The following is an 18,516-nucleotide window of genomic DNA, read 5'->3' as shown; positions in this document are numbered from 1 at the left end:
GGTAACTTTTATTCATCTAAAAATCATGTCAAAATTATGGATTTTTTTTTTAGGTAAGAGTTCCAACCCAGGTAAATTTAAGTTACTAATTAAAAAAAAAAAAATTTACTCAGTTCAGTGACACAGATAGTCCAAAAAGCAAGTGAGCATCCCCTTATTTAACCTTCCATTCATGGGATTCATGTTCTCTTCATTTGAACATTTCTCCCATCCCGTAAACTGATATTGCCTGTCCAATCACAGTGTCCAGCTGGCAATCACAGTCTGTAGATAAGGAATGGCAGCTATCAACTCTTCTATGCTTGGAAATTCAGAAGAACATACTGTTTCTCATTCCAGTCCAGTTTTGACACATTATTTTTGATAGCCTCCTCCTTTGGTTAGTGCCACCCTGGACACTTATTCTCTATCTCCTGGCAACCATTGAACTTCAAAAGGAACCTGTAATTTCTCACTGAGACTGCATTTGAAACCAGCCACAAAATTCACATGTAACATTCACTCATCCAGAATGGTGGAACCCATGGCAAACAGTGTAACCCCGCGTAACTTGGTTGATCTGTGATGCTTGTGATTCGAGTCTGGCCATTGCAACTGCTGAGATCACAGAGTCTCTAGTTCATAGACACAGCGGCATGAGGTAACTCATTTTATTTTGCACAGGTTGCATATTTCCACAGGAAACATTCTCGCAAAGTTGTTTGGAAAAAAGACGACAGTTTGTGCTTGGGGTATTTGGCTTCCCAGCTCTACGCCATGGTTTCTTTACCTGGCAACCTTCTGTCGTTAAACGTGTGCATGTTGATAACTTCTTCTGTTTTCACAATGACAGGGGCCTGTGGCTTGTGTTTTAATCGACGCTGACACTTCAGAGACATCCTTAGTTCCTCTATCATGGCACTACAGAAGGACCTCTGAGGGGGAAATTGAGGAAAGAGAAGAAGACAAAAAAAAAAAAAAAAAAGAAAGAAAAAAGAAAACAGAAACAAAACACAACTGTAAGAAATGTCCAGATGCAATGCCTAGAAGAAGATTCATTCCTCTGGCACAGCCTTGTCAGTTCTGTAAGTTTGCTTTGTCTCAGCCTGGAGCTCATAACAAATTGCTGTCTTTTAAATATGCATCACATAATAATTAAAATGACTTATCCAGCTGCGATGACTCACTGCAAAATTCACCTTGTCTCTACAATTACTTATCTGCCAGCTACTGACTGTGGATGCACATGATATATAAAAATATTTCAAACAGATGTTCTGTTAACATAGGTTAGACTTACAAGATAACATCTGAATGTAACATGTTCATTAGGTACTCAGTAAAATTTTCTTGCCTGTATTTCAAAATAATATACTTCATTTTTATATGGTTAAAACAGATCTTCCTTAACAAAACAGTAGAGCTTGGTGTAAGAAGTTAACCTAAATTAATGTCTAAATACCGCTAAAATGCAGGTGCACTACTGAAAACAAATATCTAATTCATTATTTTGAGTATCATCTGTTTCTAAATAGTTCTTGTTCATTACTGAATGTAATTTATGGAGAACATGTTTGCAAAAAAAAAACCCTTTTAATTTCGTCTTTATGAAGAGCATAAGAAAAATGTTTATTAATAGTTTCATCATAGGCTAAATCCTCCTAAATTTTATTTTTCAAAATCTGCACTCAGCTTCCAACCTCAAACGCTAAAGGCACTCAGATCATTAAGACACTCAGTTTTCAACATCAAACTTTACAGGCCTGACATCTGACTATAGCCCAGAGAAATTTACTCTTCAAGCTGCTAAACACATCATCTCTTGGCTTATTCCCCCAGAACTCACCAACACTCCAGTTCTCCAAGCCTCAGGTCTTTGATTCAGCTGACCCAATAAAATAAGTTCTTTAAAAAATGGGGCAACTATGAGGAAGCCTATATGACAGACTTTACAATTGTTTTTCTTGTGCTGCCATTTAATACATCTCTTTAACATCACCATCAGAGTGCACAAGGAGAATATGAGACCCCTGAGAGCATTGAATTAATTGTGTCTTCTGCCGGGGCAGGTTCAAACACCGGTATCTTGGCAGTGTGCTGTAACCTACAGGCAACAGACCACTTCAGGGCAATAATCCTTTCAGCTGCCTCCTGCAGATACCATGCCACTTTGCACAGAGGCATTAAAGAGAAGCAGAGAGGCAACAAGGGAGAGAAGAGAGAATAGAGATGTTCTGCACGTTACAGACTAGGATACTCAAAGTGGCAGAGGAAGGGCTTCATTTGTAGTTCTTGTTTCAATGAGGACCTCAATATTTTTATGTAAAATCCTTGGTTATTGCAACATAGTGCAAATATGAGTTGTCTCAGAGTTCGGGTAGAATTGAACCTGAATCCCCAACTCTGAACAAATGTTCCCTTCTGTAATCCTTTAGATGAATATGGGAATAGACAGGAAAGAAGAAAAGGAAGGAAGAAAGAAAGAGTAATCTTCCTCTAATGGTAATACTCTTCTGTTCAAACACATCTTTTCCTTGCTGAGTTTGAAACAAAGTAATGACACTTTCTCAGTTTGTGACAGAAAGGCTTTAGCCACATACGTAACTAAGTTTGAAGTTGTGAATCCAGACAAGAGGCAGGTATATCTCTATGACAGAGAGTCAAGCACACGTCCTTCAGAGGCCAAAGTTTAATACTAAATTCATCATTCTGACTGGTTACATGGAGTGACTTCTGGAGTGGACTCTCATTATCATGCTTATTTAAAAGCATTCCTCTTTACTAGACTAATACCCAACATAGAAATTAGCCCTACCACTGTGTGAATGAGGCGGCTAAATTTTTTAGAAAAATGCTCTGTACTGTCATGTTTCAGATTCTCATGTGTTTCTATCTTATTAACATTGTGAAGAAAGCAGGAAGCTGTATCTGTGTTTTATCCAACTGCATTTTGAAATAAAAGATCAAATTCTCTTAGACTTTTTAAGGAAGTGCTGTCACTTAACATCAGAAATACATTCATGATTTTCAATCTGACACTAAGCCCTGAAATCACTAAAAGGAGCAAGATTTAATTTAATATTCCCCAATGTCCTACTGGCTAAACCACTAAGCCTTGCAGATCTACTACCTTAGCATTTTCATTATGTGAGGATCCTAGCACATAAATCAGGAATTTCACTAGGAAAACAGCAAGTTGCAACTGCTGGCACGGGTGGCATAGCAGCACCTCCACCCAGTATATGGCATTTCTTCTCTGCCACGATAACTAACAAGAGTGGCAAGAAAGAGTGAATCCTTTTCAAAACGCATCAGTCAACCAAAAACTTTCTCACTGATCTGCAAACACTTACCCAAGGATATCGGCTTTTAGGCATTATCAGTGTGAACAATATTACAGTCATTGGACAGGAGGAGATACATATGCTTAATGTCAACACTCTGAAATATCCTGAAAATTGGATCGCAGGAAAATTGCCAACACATTTTATCAGATAATTTTTACCTGGATCTGAAAATTCATTAAAATGAATTCCATAAAATGAGAAATTTTGGAAAGACTGACAGTTTAAGTGGCATATAATATAATTTCATAATAATTATTTTATCTAGAAAATGCATCTAGTCTGTGTTTTCAAAATATGTTGTATAAATAAGTTCCTGGGAACTTAATTGTATCCTCTATTAAAAATAAGTTTAGATTAGTTTTTTTCCAACTTATACACACTTGTATTTTAAAACATCAAATATCTGAAAATAGTAGACATTATTAGTCCTAGAAGGTAACATTTTTTGATAACCAAAAACCTAGTAAGAGAAATATTACATATTAATTTTGCAAATTTCTCTCTTTGGAATGATCACCTATTTTTAAAAAGATGAAATTGAGACTATATAAAAGTCAATATCTATATCTTTAGTTTCCTTTGGATTTTACCTGAGAAAAATAGCATAGGGAAGATTTTTCCCATGCACTGCAAAGCCATGTTCAAAAAGTTTACAAAGGGTTATTTCATGCTTGACCTTTTCTTAATAGATTTTTTTCTCTTTTCTATTCTAGCCTGATTATTTACCGTTTTCTGTCTTTCCAAAGTTTGTTTTCCTATATTGCTAGAATACCACCTTTAGAGTATTAAGTCATGAAATAACAAACTAGCACTCAGATTAGACCACATGATAGATAAATGACATTTTCAGACAAGATTTTAAATGACATAATCCAATGTTTCAATTCTGATTTCAGGTGGCCTTTCACATTGTTAGGTAAAAATAGTGAAAAATTTGCATAACTATAGTCTGTATTTCAAAAGCTCTTTACACCTCCAGAATGTTCCTTGTTTATATTTTGAACAATTCTCCTTTTACTTCAAAGAAAATAACCTTTTGCTCCATCTTACCTTCCACTCCGCAAGCATGTTATGAGATCATCAGTTATTGAATTAGATTTTGCTAACTCTTACAAAACCCTAAATGGTCTTCCTAAATGTTTGCAGAGAGTAAATGCTGCCTTCAAGTCATCTTACATATAATCAAGCAGTAGAAGAGTTGAAGGAAGTCATACAATTCAATGATCATTAGCTAAGTATAATTGTTTTTTGCACTTAGAGAATAATCATCATAAAACATTAGAAAAAAAAAGGGCTGTGGTTCTAAGCAGAAAGTTGAAATGTACAACAGAAAATTTTAATCAGTACTGTAGTCCTTTAGCCTCTTCACACAAGGAGTTCTGCCAAAGCTCATGTCCTTATGAATTGCAAAGAACTGACTAATATCCCTTTTATTCTTTACTGCAGCTAACAGTTCACAAGTCATGTAGGATCAAGATAATCATTCTGCAGATTCTTGCCATTGTTTACAGTCTATTTAGACAGCTTGTGCATGGCTCAGGCTCATTTCTCAGCGTGAAAATAATGTAATGTACCTCTGTGTGCATATATGAATATGAAAGCCAGACAATATTTAAAATGTTTTCATTATATTGCTTTACAGGATATTTAGAAGGAAAGGTAACTAGAAATCATATTAGTATTTTTATCCAGAGTTATGAGACTATCACCATAAATTTTTCTTTTAGTGTCCTAAAAAGAAATAATTATTGAAGATAAAAATAACAAGACCTGATAGAACAATGTTAATGCAGTAAAGGCGTGCCTTACATCAAAGTGAAATGGATTACAGAACAATACAGTCCATACATAACCTGAAACCACAGTACTGTAAAAACAAGATAGGAATGACATGACTCTAACACGCCTAAAATTCTGGTGTTTGTGAATAATAAGTTCATCTCTTTTAAATAAAAGAGGCCCCCATCATTTGCCTTTCATAGATCTCTTTTTTCCCCTCTCTTTGATGGAGTTAATGTGAAGTCAACTGTCAAAATTCAGTACAAAACTGCAAGATTTACTCAGAAGTTCATTACCCTCCAGCCTTGCGTGTCAAATATTATTTGAAGCCTTGCTAAACTTTCTTAAAGCAGTAACAAACAGAAGTAATCCTGCATCTTAAATCAGATGTTATGGGTCAATGTTCTAGCATCTAGGAGAACATATCAATCAAACTGTTTTTCATTTTCTTGAAGTTATCCAAGAATGAATGCATAGCGCTGCCCTGACCCTCTCTTTTAATTTGTTTCTGCTTCCATATGCCAGTTCTCTGGGGATTCTGAATGTGTATACAGAAAACCCATCAATCTTAAACCTAGGGAAACACTGACATAGGATCACAGAGAGATGAGCAATTAACAGAATGAAAACAGACAAAAAAAAATCACATTTCTTTGCAGCTGAAGCACTACCTTTTCAAAAAGTTTTTGGTTTGGTTTGCTACAAAGCTAGTCTTAGATGTGATTGTCAACTCGAATGTGTATAATACAGTTATGTAAAAAGTACTATATTTTGCCACTGATATTTTTCATGCAGTATATTTTCAATCCGTAGAAGGCGTAATGCAAAAGTACACTGTAAACTAACTTCCCAACAATTATCTGAAATATCACAATGTATTCTCAATTTCAGCTTTAGCAATTGTTATCTCTGGTAGAAAGAAATTAGTTTCAGGCCAAAATCAATGAGAGATTTCAGTGCCAACTCAAATACAGACAAAAAAATCAAACAAAGTGAAAATTATGTTTTCTTAAGTTAAGCCTTGATTCCACTACAGTAACTACAAAGTCAGGAACACCAGAATTGTTCCAGACAGACTGATGAAGCATGAGATGCTTCACTCTATGACTGAGTTGAATATTGATTGTTTCAAGGCCTTTTTTGTTTGTTTGTTTCAAGGGACTGGCCCTGCCCATAACAACAGAACAGTGCCACAAAGAAACTAATTTTCTGGGGGCTGAACTGCTCACTGAGTTTGAGAGTTGTGAGATGGACTTAGATGATATACAAAATCTCAATGCTAGCCAAAAATAAATAAATAAATAAATAAATATAGTGAACTACTACTGTTATAGGTTATAAATATCTCCCAGTAGAAAAATTAGATTCCAACTTCTTTATGCAATTTGTCAATTGGTAGCCAAAAAACAGTGCAGCCACACTCTAATTCTAAAATGTTTTTCCTGGCAAAATAAAATACTGTTGTGTAGGTAAGAGAGATTTGTGATAAAGTAACTCTGAATCCGCTTAATGTCTTCTGAAGCCACTCAGTCTGGTTTCCAGCCTGAGTATAGCCTGAAGGATACACTGGTTCCAGTGGCTGATGGAGTGCTCCTACCAATGCAGAAAGCTTTCTCAAAAGTGACTTTTCTTAGCTCTGTCAGCAGCCTTTCTGACCATCACACTGACCATGATATTTTGCTGACTCACCTGTGGACCTAGGCTGGGGCAGATGGGATTGCACTTGTGTGGTTCCACTCTTTTTTCCTCTCAGAGAAATTCCAGAGGATGGCATGGGACAATTGCTCATCAGCCCCGAGGGCTCTCTCTCATGTAGGATTCCACAAGGTTTCATCCTGTCATCTCTCCTTTCAACATGTATATGAGGCCACTGGGGAGATAATGAGATAATTTGGGCTGTGGTGTCATCAGCATCTAGATGATACACAGTCCTACTCTCTCGCCAGACCAGGATAGTGCAGTCATTTTGCACTTCCAGTACGTGGTTGAAATAAGGGTATGGCTAAAGTTTAATCCAAGGAAGATAGATTCTATGGTGGATAAGTAAAGGGGAGCATTTAGAATATAGTATCTACCCTTATGATTTAGCTCGCCCTCTTGTGAAAGAGGCTTACCACCTCAGATTCCTGCACGTTCCTAAATTTTGGCCTGGGTTTCCAGATTGAATTGGTGGCTGTTTGTTACTTGTATATTAGTCAGTGGCAATAAATTTCACTGGTGTGAAGCCTGTCACACTGATCTAGGACTTCCTCCAGAATAGATCACTACAGTGCAATTTCCATGGAGGAACTGCTACCTATTGTTTAACAAGTGTTGATAGCAACTCTAAGCAATTTGTATTACTTTAGTCACATAGTTGGTGCTAAGCAAATAAATAACAGTGTATTTTGCACTGCATATGTGGTTTAGAACAAATTCCAACATATGATTTTAATGGTTCTGTGTGTAATGGTTATAGCTATGTAAGGTATTTTTTTTACTTCCAGGAGGGATGATCCTGACTGCACTGAAATCAATCACCTGAGATCCCATGCTCTCAGTCACTGGATGTGAAAGTGTATCCATCCATTCAGTCATTTTTGATTCTGAATCCACATTGACTCTTTGCTTTTCCAAGGAAAGTCAAGCTTGTTGATCATCAAGCATGGTGAAAGGAAGTGGTGATGACAGGTAATCAGCCTTTTGGGAATTAAATCTATCTGAATTAAAAACACTGTATATACTAACATATACTTGAATTTGAAAATAATAGTCCATCTTACAGAGCAATTTTAGAAATTAAGGACAGCTGAACTGAGTCCAGTTGTACCTAAATACCTTTATGTGTGTATCCTGAGCTAAAGTTTACAGTACATTATTCACTGTAAAAACATATACTGAGTTCATAATTCTGTGTGATCTTATAAACTTAACAAAAATATGTCATGGCCTCAAATCATATTGAGTAGAGAGAGACTGCTATTATTAATGCCTACATTTTTTTACTGTTTTGGAAACACTGACTATTAATAGCCATATGATAAGAGTTATATCAGCTTACAGGGTTTCATCCAGCAGTCCAGAATATTTCCTCAACCTAAAAAGCAATGGAAAGTATTTGATGTTCTTTTGCAGGCTTATACTACAGTGAAGATGCTAAATCAGATGAGCTAGACAGCTTGGCACTGAGCTTCCTGATTTGACTTTAGTTCTGGAGTATCTTGATATTATGACCAAGTGTAGCTATAGGGCAGCTAATTAAATAAAATGCAAAAGTTAATATTTATAATCTAAAATATTTGTAGAGAGGATGTGGCTCATATATTAAATGAAGGACACTTAAAATTATTAGAAAGATATGACAGTATTCTCCTCCTTGAGAATAAAGATTTTTTTTAAAAGGAGTTAACAGTTCTGCATTTTGAGTTTCTTCTTTCTACTGATGAATGAACTGTACATCCTATAGAAAAATGACAAGTTAGGCTTCCTTTCCTTTCCTTTCCTTTCCTTTCCTTTCCTTTCCTTTCCTTTCCTTTCCTTTCCTTTCCTTTCCTTTCCTTTCCTTTTTCCTTTCCTTTCCTTTCCTTTCCTTTCCTTTCCTTTCCTTTCCTTTCCTTTCCTTTCCTTTCCTTTCCTTTCCTTTCCTTTCCTTTCCTTTCCTTTCCTTTCCTTTCCTTTCCTTTCCTTTCCTTTCCTTTCCTTTCCTTTCCTTTCCTTTCCTTTCCTTTCCTTTCCTTTCCTTTCCTTTCCTCCCCTCCCCTCCCCTCCTCTCCCCTCTCCTTTCCTTTTCCCTTTCCCTTTCCCTTTCCCTTTCCCTTTCCCTTTCCCTTTCCCTTTCCCTTTCCCTTTCCCTTTCCTTTCTTTTCTTTCAACCATAACTTCTCTGTGTCAAACATAAGGTATTCCATAACCAGACCAGATCTTAAGACATAATCTTTCACCTATGGAGCAATATGGAATATCTGTGGAGCAATAACAAGCGCATTTGAAATGACATCCCTACATCTGTGCTTGCACAATATGATTTTGGTGTAAAACAGACAGTTTTACTCACATTTCCAATCTGTCTCTTCTTTGTTTCTTGAATGACAGAAATTAAGAAATTCAAAAAAAAAAGCATTACCAATATCCATTATCAAATAAACACTGGTTCAGCTGCAATTAAAAATTGAAATAGAAAACTTGTTTTAAATGTTTTATTGTTTGCAAAGTATTTGAAAAATGTCATAGTCAAATCAATATCATAATTTCAATTTTGTTTCTCCAATTTTGTCTTTTCAGATCTTTTCCATTATTTTTTTTCACAGCTCCTGCCGTTGCAAAATATCCTCTAATACTCCATAAAAAACATTTTGAAGAAGGCATTGAATTGTAATTCATACCTCGTTCTCAAATAGCCTGTATACATGCACACAGAAGTAAGCCGAACAAATCCATGCACCCCATAGAGTGCTCCAAGGAGTACAGGATGATATAAGTTTTCCAACTGCATCTGCAGAATGCAGATATGCCAAAGCTGCAAAAACATTTTCTCTCATGAACTGTCACAGCAGCTATTCTTTCTCCTGTCTAATACTAAAAATTACCCTGGTACAAAATGTGATATGACAATTCAGACTAAATCACTGACTGTATGTTTTATAAAAGTTTACTGGGATATAGATACCAAATCTTTTGCCTTTGCTTTATGACAAATTTCCACATATTTTATTCATTGTAGCCTGAGGAGCAGGCCCTTCACCTTTAAAACCTTTTGAACTTGAAAACAACAACACAACAAAAACAAACAATAACAACAAAAAACATTGTGTTGGGAATTATGTTGGGATTGCTCAAGAACTATTATAAAGCTCTACCCCAAATACAAAATGCTTTTAATATCAAACTATTAGGAACATGATCTGAACTGCAGTAACACTGACACACCTGCATTTTTTTTTGTGAAAGGATCGAGAAAAAAATAAATAAAATTTGGGAAAAAACATGAAATAAAAAATCCTGTTAAAGTAATAACAGAACCTAAAAATATTTCAATTTTTCATATGACAGTATTGCAGTGGTTTTGTTTTGCATTATTGCTAATACAACAATTAAAACAGAAATCGAAATATTCACTTTCTATACATCTTGTTGATAAAATAAGCATTTACAGTGTGTCAGTATTGGTTAACTTCTTCCTGTAAGACCGATCTACTTAGGACAAGTTTCATGTCTGGCGATCAGTGAAACCAATCAATGTGAGCAATGAGTTGCACTTTGCTCAGTTTGATTCTAAAAAGGAGCAATCACAAACCTACAGAATTATATTTATGCAGGTGCAACCAAACTGTAGAAGAACCTCGATGAAACAAACCTCTGTCAGCATTTGGATTCGTTTCAAGAAAATATATCAAGAATAATTAAATTGTCTCTGACAGAAGAACTAACAGGATATGGTGTCAAATGAACAGCACAATAGTTTCTTCACCCTAGCAACCCTTGGCCTTTTCATGCTTTGTGCAAAGGACATGGGTCCACTACAGCAAGAAAACCAAAAATTTCTCAAGGAAAAGCCTTTCTCTCCAAAGTATTATGACCAGGATACATATAAGGTCCCCTCTCTGCAGGGACAAGTAATGTTCTACATACGCTTGTCACAGCCTTCAGCAACACAGTGAACTTCATCCTAAAACATTGTATAAGTAATACCTGACAAGAGTAAATTTTTCCAGTAAGCTACATAGCTTACTCTTATAGTAGTATATAGTGTGTAGGTGGTATTGAAATGAAACTAATATCAAAAAATACTTTTTTTTTGAAGATGTAAATGAAAGAAAGGCCAATAAATTATCAAAATGAGAACTATCAGTATATTATGCTAAATATGAATAGTCTTCAAGGTCAATATTTTCCCTGTCTTTATGATAATAATGTGAGCTATACAAAGATAAATTTATATAATGGGCATAAAACCATAACATAGTGAAACACATCAACAAAAAAAGGACATAATAATTGTTTTAAATGGCTTCTGTTTCTACCACTGCATATTCACTGCCCTCTAAGTGCCTGTTAAAATCAAGGAGCAGGTCATCCACAAGCAAAAGCAATTATAAAGTGTAATGGCTAAGCATTTATTGTCAAGACTGGCTAGATAAAAAAGGTCTACTTAATAACATGCATCCAAGTAGATAACATAATTAGATGTTTGTATTATAAACAAAAGGAAAGGGTATAAGTCTTTAGCACTTTTAAAAAGCCTGCAAGAGAATAATAGGAGAGCACCGTGACACAACTCTATTAAAAAGCAACAATTATTTTTTTTCTTGAAAAATTCAAGGCACCATCTTGTGGTTACTCCGAAGGAATGCAGCCCAGACAGCCTCTGAACCTCACTTTCCACCTGCCCTATCCTGCTGCTAAATGCCATCACAGAAAAGGAGTTTGCTACACATGCATTTCCAACCCATCCTCTGAAAAAAGTGAGACTTAATATAGGACTAGAGGTGATATTTAGATCAAAATACAATCTAGGTTATCCCATTACTTGAGTATTTGGTCTAGGCACACAGCAAATTCAAAGTATTGGCAATGATAGTAAAATAACACTTAACCTAGTGCTTTATGGGCCAGTTACTAGCAGGACTTAAGTTCACTGCAGCTCAGCATGCTCCAGGAATTTTTGAAATAGCCAAAATCTGAGAGTCTATTCTTGGTATCCTTATGTTATCGAAACCAAAGCATGTTTTGTGCAATTTCCTGTAAATGTTTGAAAATTTTGTGAACATATCATATTTTGGGCAAGTGTCAACCAGTTAAGTTTTTTTGTCTTCAAAGACATAGTCTCATATGAAGTTCACAGTTCGGCATTCATATTTTCTAACTACTTTAGCAAAACCTGCTGTTGTAAGTAAAATGCATTTATAAGTGACTCATGGGTCTTTCATGACCTACAGCTACTGATGTCCACTTTGGGTCCAACTCTATAAACTGCTAAGAATTTTCAGTACACATTCATTACAACATCTAGAATGAGTTTTCTCAACTCAGCTCTGCAGTTTAATCCTGAATTATTTACTATGGAAAATAAATTGATTCTGTCTTCCTTAGAAAATGACTGTAAAAGATAAACCAATATCAATACATTTATTGTTTGCATTGCCTATTTATTCAATTATAAAAAATGTATTTCAGAGAGGTTATTTCAAATAATTTTTCATTTGCAATTTGCTCATTTAACTCCAGAAATACTCTGCTGGTATCATCAATTCAGCACCTTTTTAGATTCAACTTGACATATTTTGTATTATAGGAAGCCTCTGACCAGATCTCCTCTAATAAAACAAACAGTTAAGGAACGACGTATATCTCATCGTACATACGACGAACATATGTGCATCTCTTATTTTTTCACAAGCAGACTTTGTTCTGACCTGTTGATTGTTCAGTCGATTTTGAATGGCTACAAATGATAGCTGAATTGAGTCCATATATTGTTCTTTTCACACTCATCAGACCTGGATATTGTTGAAAATTCTTAGTAAATTAGGACATTCATTTTTCAAACAGACTAGCCATAGAAGTGTTGATGACTGACAGACTAACTTCAATCTTATTAAGGCTTATCTTTTTTTGAAAAGGTGTCAATAAAACAGAAATTCCTCAGTGTCTAGCAAATGCTGCGGTGGTACAAATAGGTGTCCCATTCTGCTCATCAATGTCTGCTTTATAGAAAGACTGCAGTGGGGTCATAAGTTGCTATCCAGTTTTTGAGGAGATTGAGAACATGAATGCTTTGATCCACTTTTGTCATGAAATTTAGCAGTTTGCAGAAAAAAAAAATACACAATTCTGTCTGCTGCTTTGCTGAGTTCAATTTCTTTGGAGGTCTCACTCTTTACCACACACAACATCTCTGTACATGTACATGACAGGAAAGCAAAAATGCTAAGAAACATTATTTCTTAGCATTAGCAAAATTAGCATTAGCATTTCTTAGCAAAATTATGCACCTAAAATCTTCATTGAAGGTCTTCTGCCATAATGGAAGTGCAACTATATGTGTTTTGTATAACATAAAAATGGATATACATGTTGTTATGGTCAACTGTGTCCCAGGAAACTTCACATATTAATCCATGTAAAGATATCTGATTTCTTTTGTTTCCTTAGCTTTTAATGTGACCTTTGATCTTTCCTGTCTCCAAATACTTATAGATAATACACAGATATACTGATATAATGAAACTAAATGAATCAATGCTACAAAAAACAGGTGCCTCCTCCCTCCCTAAGGGATGGCCAAGGCAGGTCTATCTGCAGGGTGCACCCATTCCAGCAGAGGAGCTGCAGCGACAGGAGATAGTCGACTGTACCTTTTACCTCCCCTCTATTGCTGCTACTCATCCCTTTCCTAGGCAGCAGGCATCTACTATATTTTGGGGAGGGATAGGAAGACATCCACTGAAGGTCTGTGGTCCTGGGAGAGGATTTTTTTTTTTTTTGCTTCCTCACACAATTTTCTATAGTTAAGTCATGGTGTTAGTGTCCAGTAAGGTCTCAAACTCTAAAAAACACTAAGCAACCGGTGTTACAAAATTTTTATCAAATAGTCTTATTTTTCTGAATAAATATTTCTTAAAAGTCCATAAGAGTTAAATCAGAGTGAAATCCATATGAAATCCATATTAACCTTAGGAATGTATAAAGTTATTGAGATTTACATAGGTTATTTAAGTAAATGTTATTTTTTCCTCACAATTATGTTTTTCAGAAACACAACACTTCAATAGTAGGTGAACAGAAATGAATCATCCTATAGTATGATAAATAAGAGAAACTGAATGGTCTTTTTACAATATAATAAAATGTACCCTTGTTCAAAATCTCTTTAGAATTTTGTGATCTCGCACTGCCATTGTGTGTTATAGCAAAAAAATGTCTTTAACAGTATATTCATTAAAGGACACTTGCATACCAAAAGGTAGCTTAAAAGGACTGAATACAAATCTTAAGTTTTCTGAATAATAATTCAATTACAAAAATTCACTAGTAGCATCTGGAAAATATTAATATAAATGCGTCTGTTGAATTTGCTACTTATTTTATTAAACTAAGTTGCTAAACACAAATATAGGAATTGACTTGGGCCACAAACTAATCTTAAGGAAAAAAATAGTACAAAAAATGCACAGTTTCTCTCCATTTAAAAAATTCAGAATATGTCATAGCAATAAAATATATAGATTGAGCGTAGGTTTTAAACATGGTTATATAGAGAGGTTCTTTTTTTTTTTAATATACACAATTGATTATTCCCACTAAGAATTTTACAAAAAATCTTAGTAGTTTTGGCACAGTTACAGTATTGTTGTTGTACAAATAGAAAGTACAATTTTCAAAACTGAGTTTTAAATTGCAGGACATCAATTCATAATCTGTAGTAAAACCATTAAGAATCAGATTAATGTAATTTTTTCTAGATGCTACCAGAACAACTTTTTCAAGTGTAACCTTCTGGAAAGAACATTTCTATAGAGACATTTTTAGATTTTTTACTTTGAGCTACAGACAGTTACGTCTTTGAAAATCAGAATTATCAGCAGAAGATTAATTTGTTTCCCATTACAGTTTCGGATTTCTTCTTCATCCATAAAATTAACTGCAGTGAACTTCCAGGAGTAAAAAGCTGTCTTTTTTCAGGCTTGAATAAGAGGAGAAATAGTCACTTGTCCTGAAAGCTGGCTACAATTAAACATATTGAAGACAAATTACAAGCTGTAAATATAGAACTTTGGGTACTCTGTTGTGATCCTTTGTCATTTAAGTACTGCATTATATGATAAATAATCAGTATGCACCTGCATTTGTCTATTGGAAGTTTAAACTATTATCTGAATTAACCATCATTATAAAATTAAATAGGAAAAGACAATATTTACCTTTTCCAACTGGGCATTTTTTTTTGATTTGTACAAAAACTCCCCAACAGCGACAAAGACAGAAAGCACCAATCCTGCTGCCAACACGATGAAGATTCCTCCAATATTTTGAACTCCCAAAGCACTGGCCTCTTTGCTTTCCTCCTCCGGGCAGCCATTGCCTCTCCACCATTTCTCCTTCATCATGTGGAGCTTGCCCTCTTCTTGCAGCTGAAGAATTGCTATAGTGATCTTGTCTCTATAGGGAGAACCTAAAGAGATCACAGGGAAATTTTTGCATTCATGTATATTGTAAGGAAAGGTAGGTGGTACTCCTTAGAAGACTGAAGTGTAAGAAATCATCATGAGAACAATTAGATCCTCTTGTTTTACAACCATAAATTACTACAGAAAAAAACATTTACAGACAACCATGCTCACATCGGTCACATAAATACAAATCTACAAGTGTGCACACACTCACATACACACACAGAGAAAACTTGACTCAACCACTGCTGTCTGTAAGCCAGGAAACTTGATGTTACAAACTAATAATCATAGCACACTCAATCTCACATCTTCAAACATCTTCATATTCAAGTATTAAACTCAGCTGAAAAGTATACACCTTTTAATTTACATCCACCTTTTAATTATAATGCAGTAGAATCAGATCTATGTGCTTAAATCTGCAGGCTACTGTTTCATCATCTAAAGCCCGTAACATGTAAAAGGCACTTTACACCATTACTTATTAAATAAAAAAAAAGTCAGTCTTCGAAACTAAGACATAAAAGTCTGTATTTGATAGAATGTCATATGTTCATGACAACTTGCAAGCACTTATTTATTTCATATGAAATGAATATTCATATTACCAGGTAGTAATGCAATCAGAAAGACAGACGTGTTGGACAACAAGGATGTGAGTTTGCATATTTTAAAATATATTTTTTCTTATAATCTAATATTCCCTAAAAATCACATAGGATAATTTCAGAGCTTCTGAACATACCCATGTATCAAAGTGCAGTTTTCAGGGTAAAGTGTTATGTCTCCTATGTCATCAGCTTTTTTTTTGTTTTTTTCTCTTTATGTGGAACACAGAGATTTTTCAATGAGCATTTTACAATTTACATCGATTAAAAATGCTGGTAAATGAGAAAGATTTCTTTTCTGAATGGTTACAACTAAACAATACTTTCTTGTTCATATTTTGTGTAATGTTTAAGGAGAGAACAAAGACATCATTCTTCTCCTGCTTTGAAAAGAGGAACAAAAGACTTTTCATTAATGTAGTTAAGAAATCCTGGTAAAAAGAGTTGATGGAAAGCCATGACACTGCCTCATTTACGTGAAGTTGATAGGAAAACAGCTCTATGAAGGATACCTTCTGTTTTTTCTTTTTTTTTTTTCTAACAATGCTATTTACAAGTTATAATTTTATGCAGTATCTTCATCTGCTAATAAAATTTATTTCCATTGACTTGTTATCCTTCGAAAAAATTCCTCAGCATCCTGTTAGAGAGATGCTGCCCATTTGACTGTTTCATATATCTATGTAGAAGGGGCTGAAGGAATGCATTAGTGGAACATATTATATCATTTTTGGAAAGCACACGTTTGAATTTCTTTGTTTCTAGACACTTAGGACTTGCCATGAGAATGTAGCTGGTGGGAAGGGCTACTGTAATCAGCCTGGAAATAAAGCACAGAATGAACCATTAATTAGAAAATGCTCTGGGCTTTGTTCCTTTGTTCCAGAATAATAAGTGGACAAAAACCTAAAAGTAAAGTTGCAAGACCCCAAGTTCTTTTCTCTGTCCGAGGAATAATGACTCCTGTACTCGGAGCTAAATTGTATTTATATAGGACTGTAAGCAAAACAGAGATGAAAGAAAATTCTTCTTCTACTCCCTGCATAGACAGGAGCCTAAGTCACAGCATTTTACACCATTCTGACAATAGTGGAATTTTGCAAAAGCATCTACATTTCTTCAGTCAAATGGAAGAAGGAAAGTGATTAGTCCACAAGAGTCTGGGGAAGGGTAAGTGCATTCTATAATCTTTGGGAGATTTTTTCTGCACAGTGTTGCCTATAAATATTTAACAACAACAACTTAAATAGCATTATATCTTAATATAATTGATATCTCTTGATATAAAGTCTAAGCCATCTTCTGATTTGCTAGGTTGCTTTCTAATTAAACTGATTTGCATTTTGTTTCCTTGCTTTCTGTTGGTCTAAATATAGGCAGCACCAACTATTCTTCATCTATTACTTATATATTCTAAGGACCAGATTTGTACACATACATTTCTAATACATTTGAAGTACTTAAAAAATAAATAAAATGAAAAATTCATGGAAAGTACAATTAATCGAGATTAAAAGGATTGTATTGGGAGCACGCATTCAAATACTAACTCATTTCATCAATTTGTATTGGTATTTGTATCAATTTGTATGACTAATTTGCAATTTTTGTACATGTATTTCTGGACTAGACAGATTACAAGGCTTACTACAATGTTTATATTTACTATATCTCATTACTTGATCTTGAAAATACTTCAGTAAAATTCAGTAAAATCTGCTACCTGTTTATTCTTATTACCTTTTTTATTCATTCATGTGGTAAATATCAAACACTCTTAAAAGATTTGGAGTATAGTGGAAACTATGTAAGTGAATTTGGCTCTAAGCAAATAGAAATGAATGACATTATCCCCCTCCATCCTTCATTAAGTGTATGCTGAACCAGTTTGTATATGCTGAAACTTGTTTATATTCCATCACTCTGAGTCATTTTATTAAGAGAAAAAATTTCTACAAATTGTTTGGTATTTTGAAACTTGAAAATTGGTGCCCCTGTTTGTACTAGTTTATTTTGAGCATAGGAACCAGTTCAGGTTCTGGTTTCATCAGTGGAAAAGAGGAAGCACTGCGATCAGTATGGGTCAACTGCATTGTAACAAGTAGTAATTAAAATTAAAAATAAAAGGGCAATCTTTTGGGAAAGTTTCTTTTCCAGCATGAACTCATTCACACTGCAGTTGAACTAGACAGATGTATCTACCCTAAAGTTAGTGTGGGTAAATATATATAAACTAAAGTCATAGTCTGATTTCAATGCAGGCATAGCCAAAGTTTCCATTAAGGTCTTTGCCTAACTCCATTTATACTACTGGGGATGAGTAGAATCTCTTAAATCTTGGTATATCTGCATTTTTCTCACACTTAAACCACTATAATCACAGATTAAATGTTCTGACATCAATCCAGCTGCACATGCAGTTGGATCACACTTGGAAGTTTTGTTTGTCAAACAGTCTGTTATCTTTTTCCATCAGTTACCATGACTGATGAAACTTTATACAACATAAATTTCAGTCTGGGCCTTTGGGAAAGCCATTGCTTGCTCAGGGATAACTGGTGATACAGTATGTGAAGTTCACTTTCTCTGAAGTTTCACACATAGGCATGACAGACACAAGACTCAATGGGTTGTCATTTACACAAAATTGTG

General features: G+C 34.8%; 1 protein-coding gene across 1 annotated transcript in view; it reads right to left on the bottom strand.

The window, feature by feature from the left end:
* Positions 1-442: 442 nt before the first annotated feature.
* The window catches only part of GRIK2 (glutamate ionotropic receptor kainate type subunit 2), a 253,600-nt gene continuing 235,526 nt past the window's right edge, over positions 443-18,516 (bottom strand). Inside the window, exons 15-16 of the mRNA XM_088533518.1 lie at positions 15,005-15,255; positions 443-914 (exon numbers count right to left, since the gene is read on the bottom strand). Of these exons, the coding sequence (XP_088389644.1) occupies positions 750-914; positions 15,005-15,255 (416 nt within the window). The 3' untranslated portion in view covers positions 443-749. The remainder of the gene's footprint in view (positions 915-15,004; positions 15,256-18,516) is intronic.

Source organism: Tinamus guttatus, unplaced genomic scaffold (assembly GCF_059628265.1).
Source record: "Tinamus guttatus ecotype Peru unplaced genomic scaffold, ASM5962826v1 Tinamus_guttatus_pri_ptg000506l, whole genome shotgun sequence".
Lineage (NCBI taxonomy): Eukaryota > Metazoa > Chordata > Aves > Tinamiformes > Tinamidae > Tinamus > Tinamus guttatus.
This window is presented reverse-complemented; position numbering and strand designations above follow the sequence as displayed.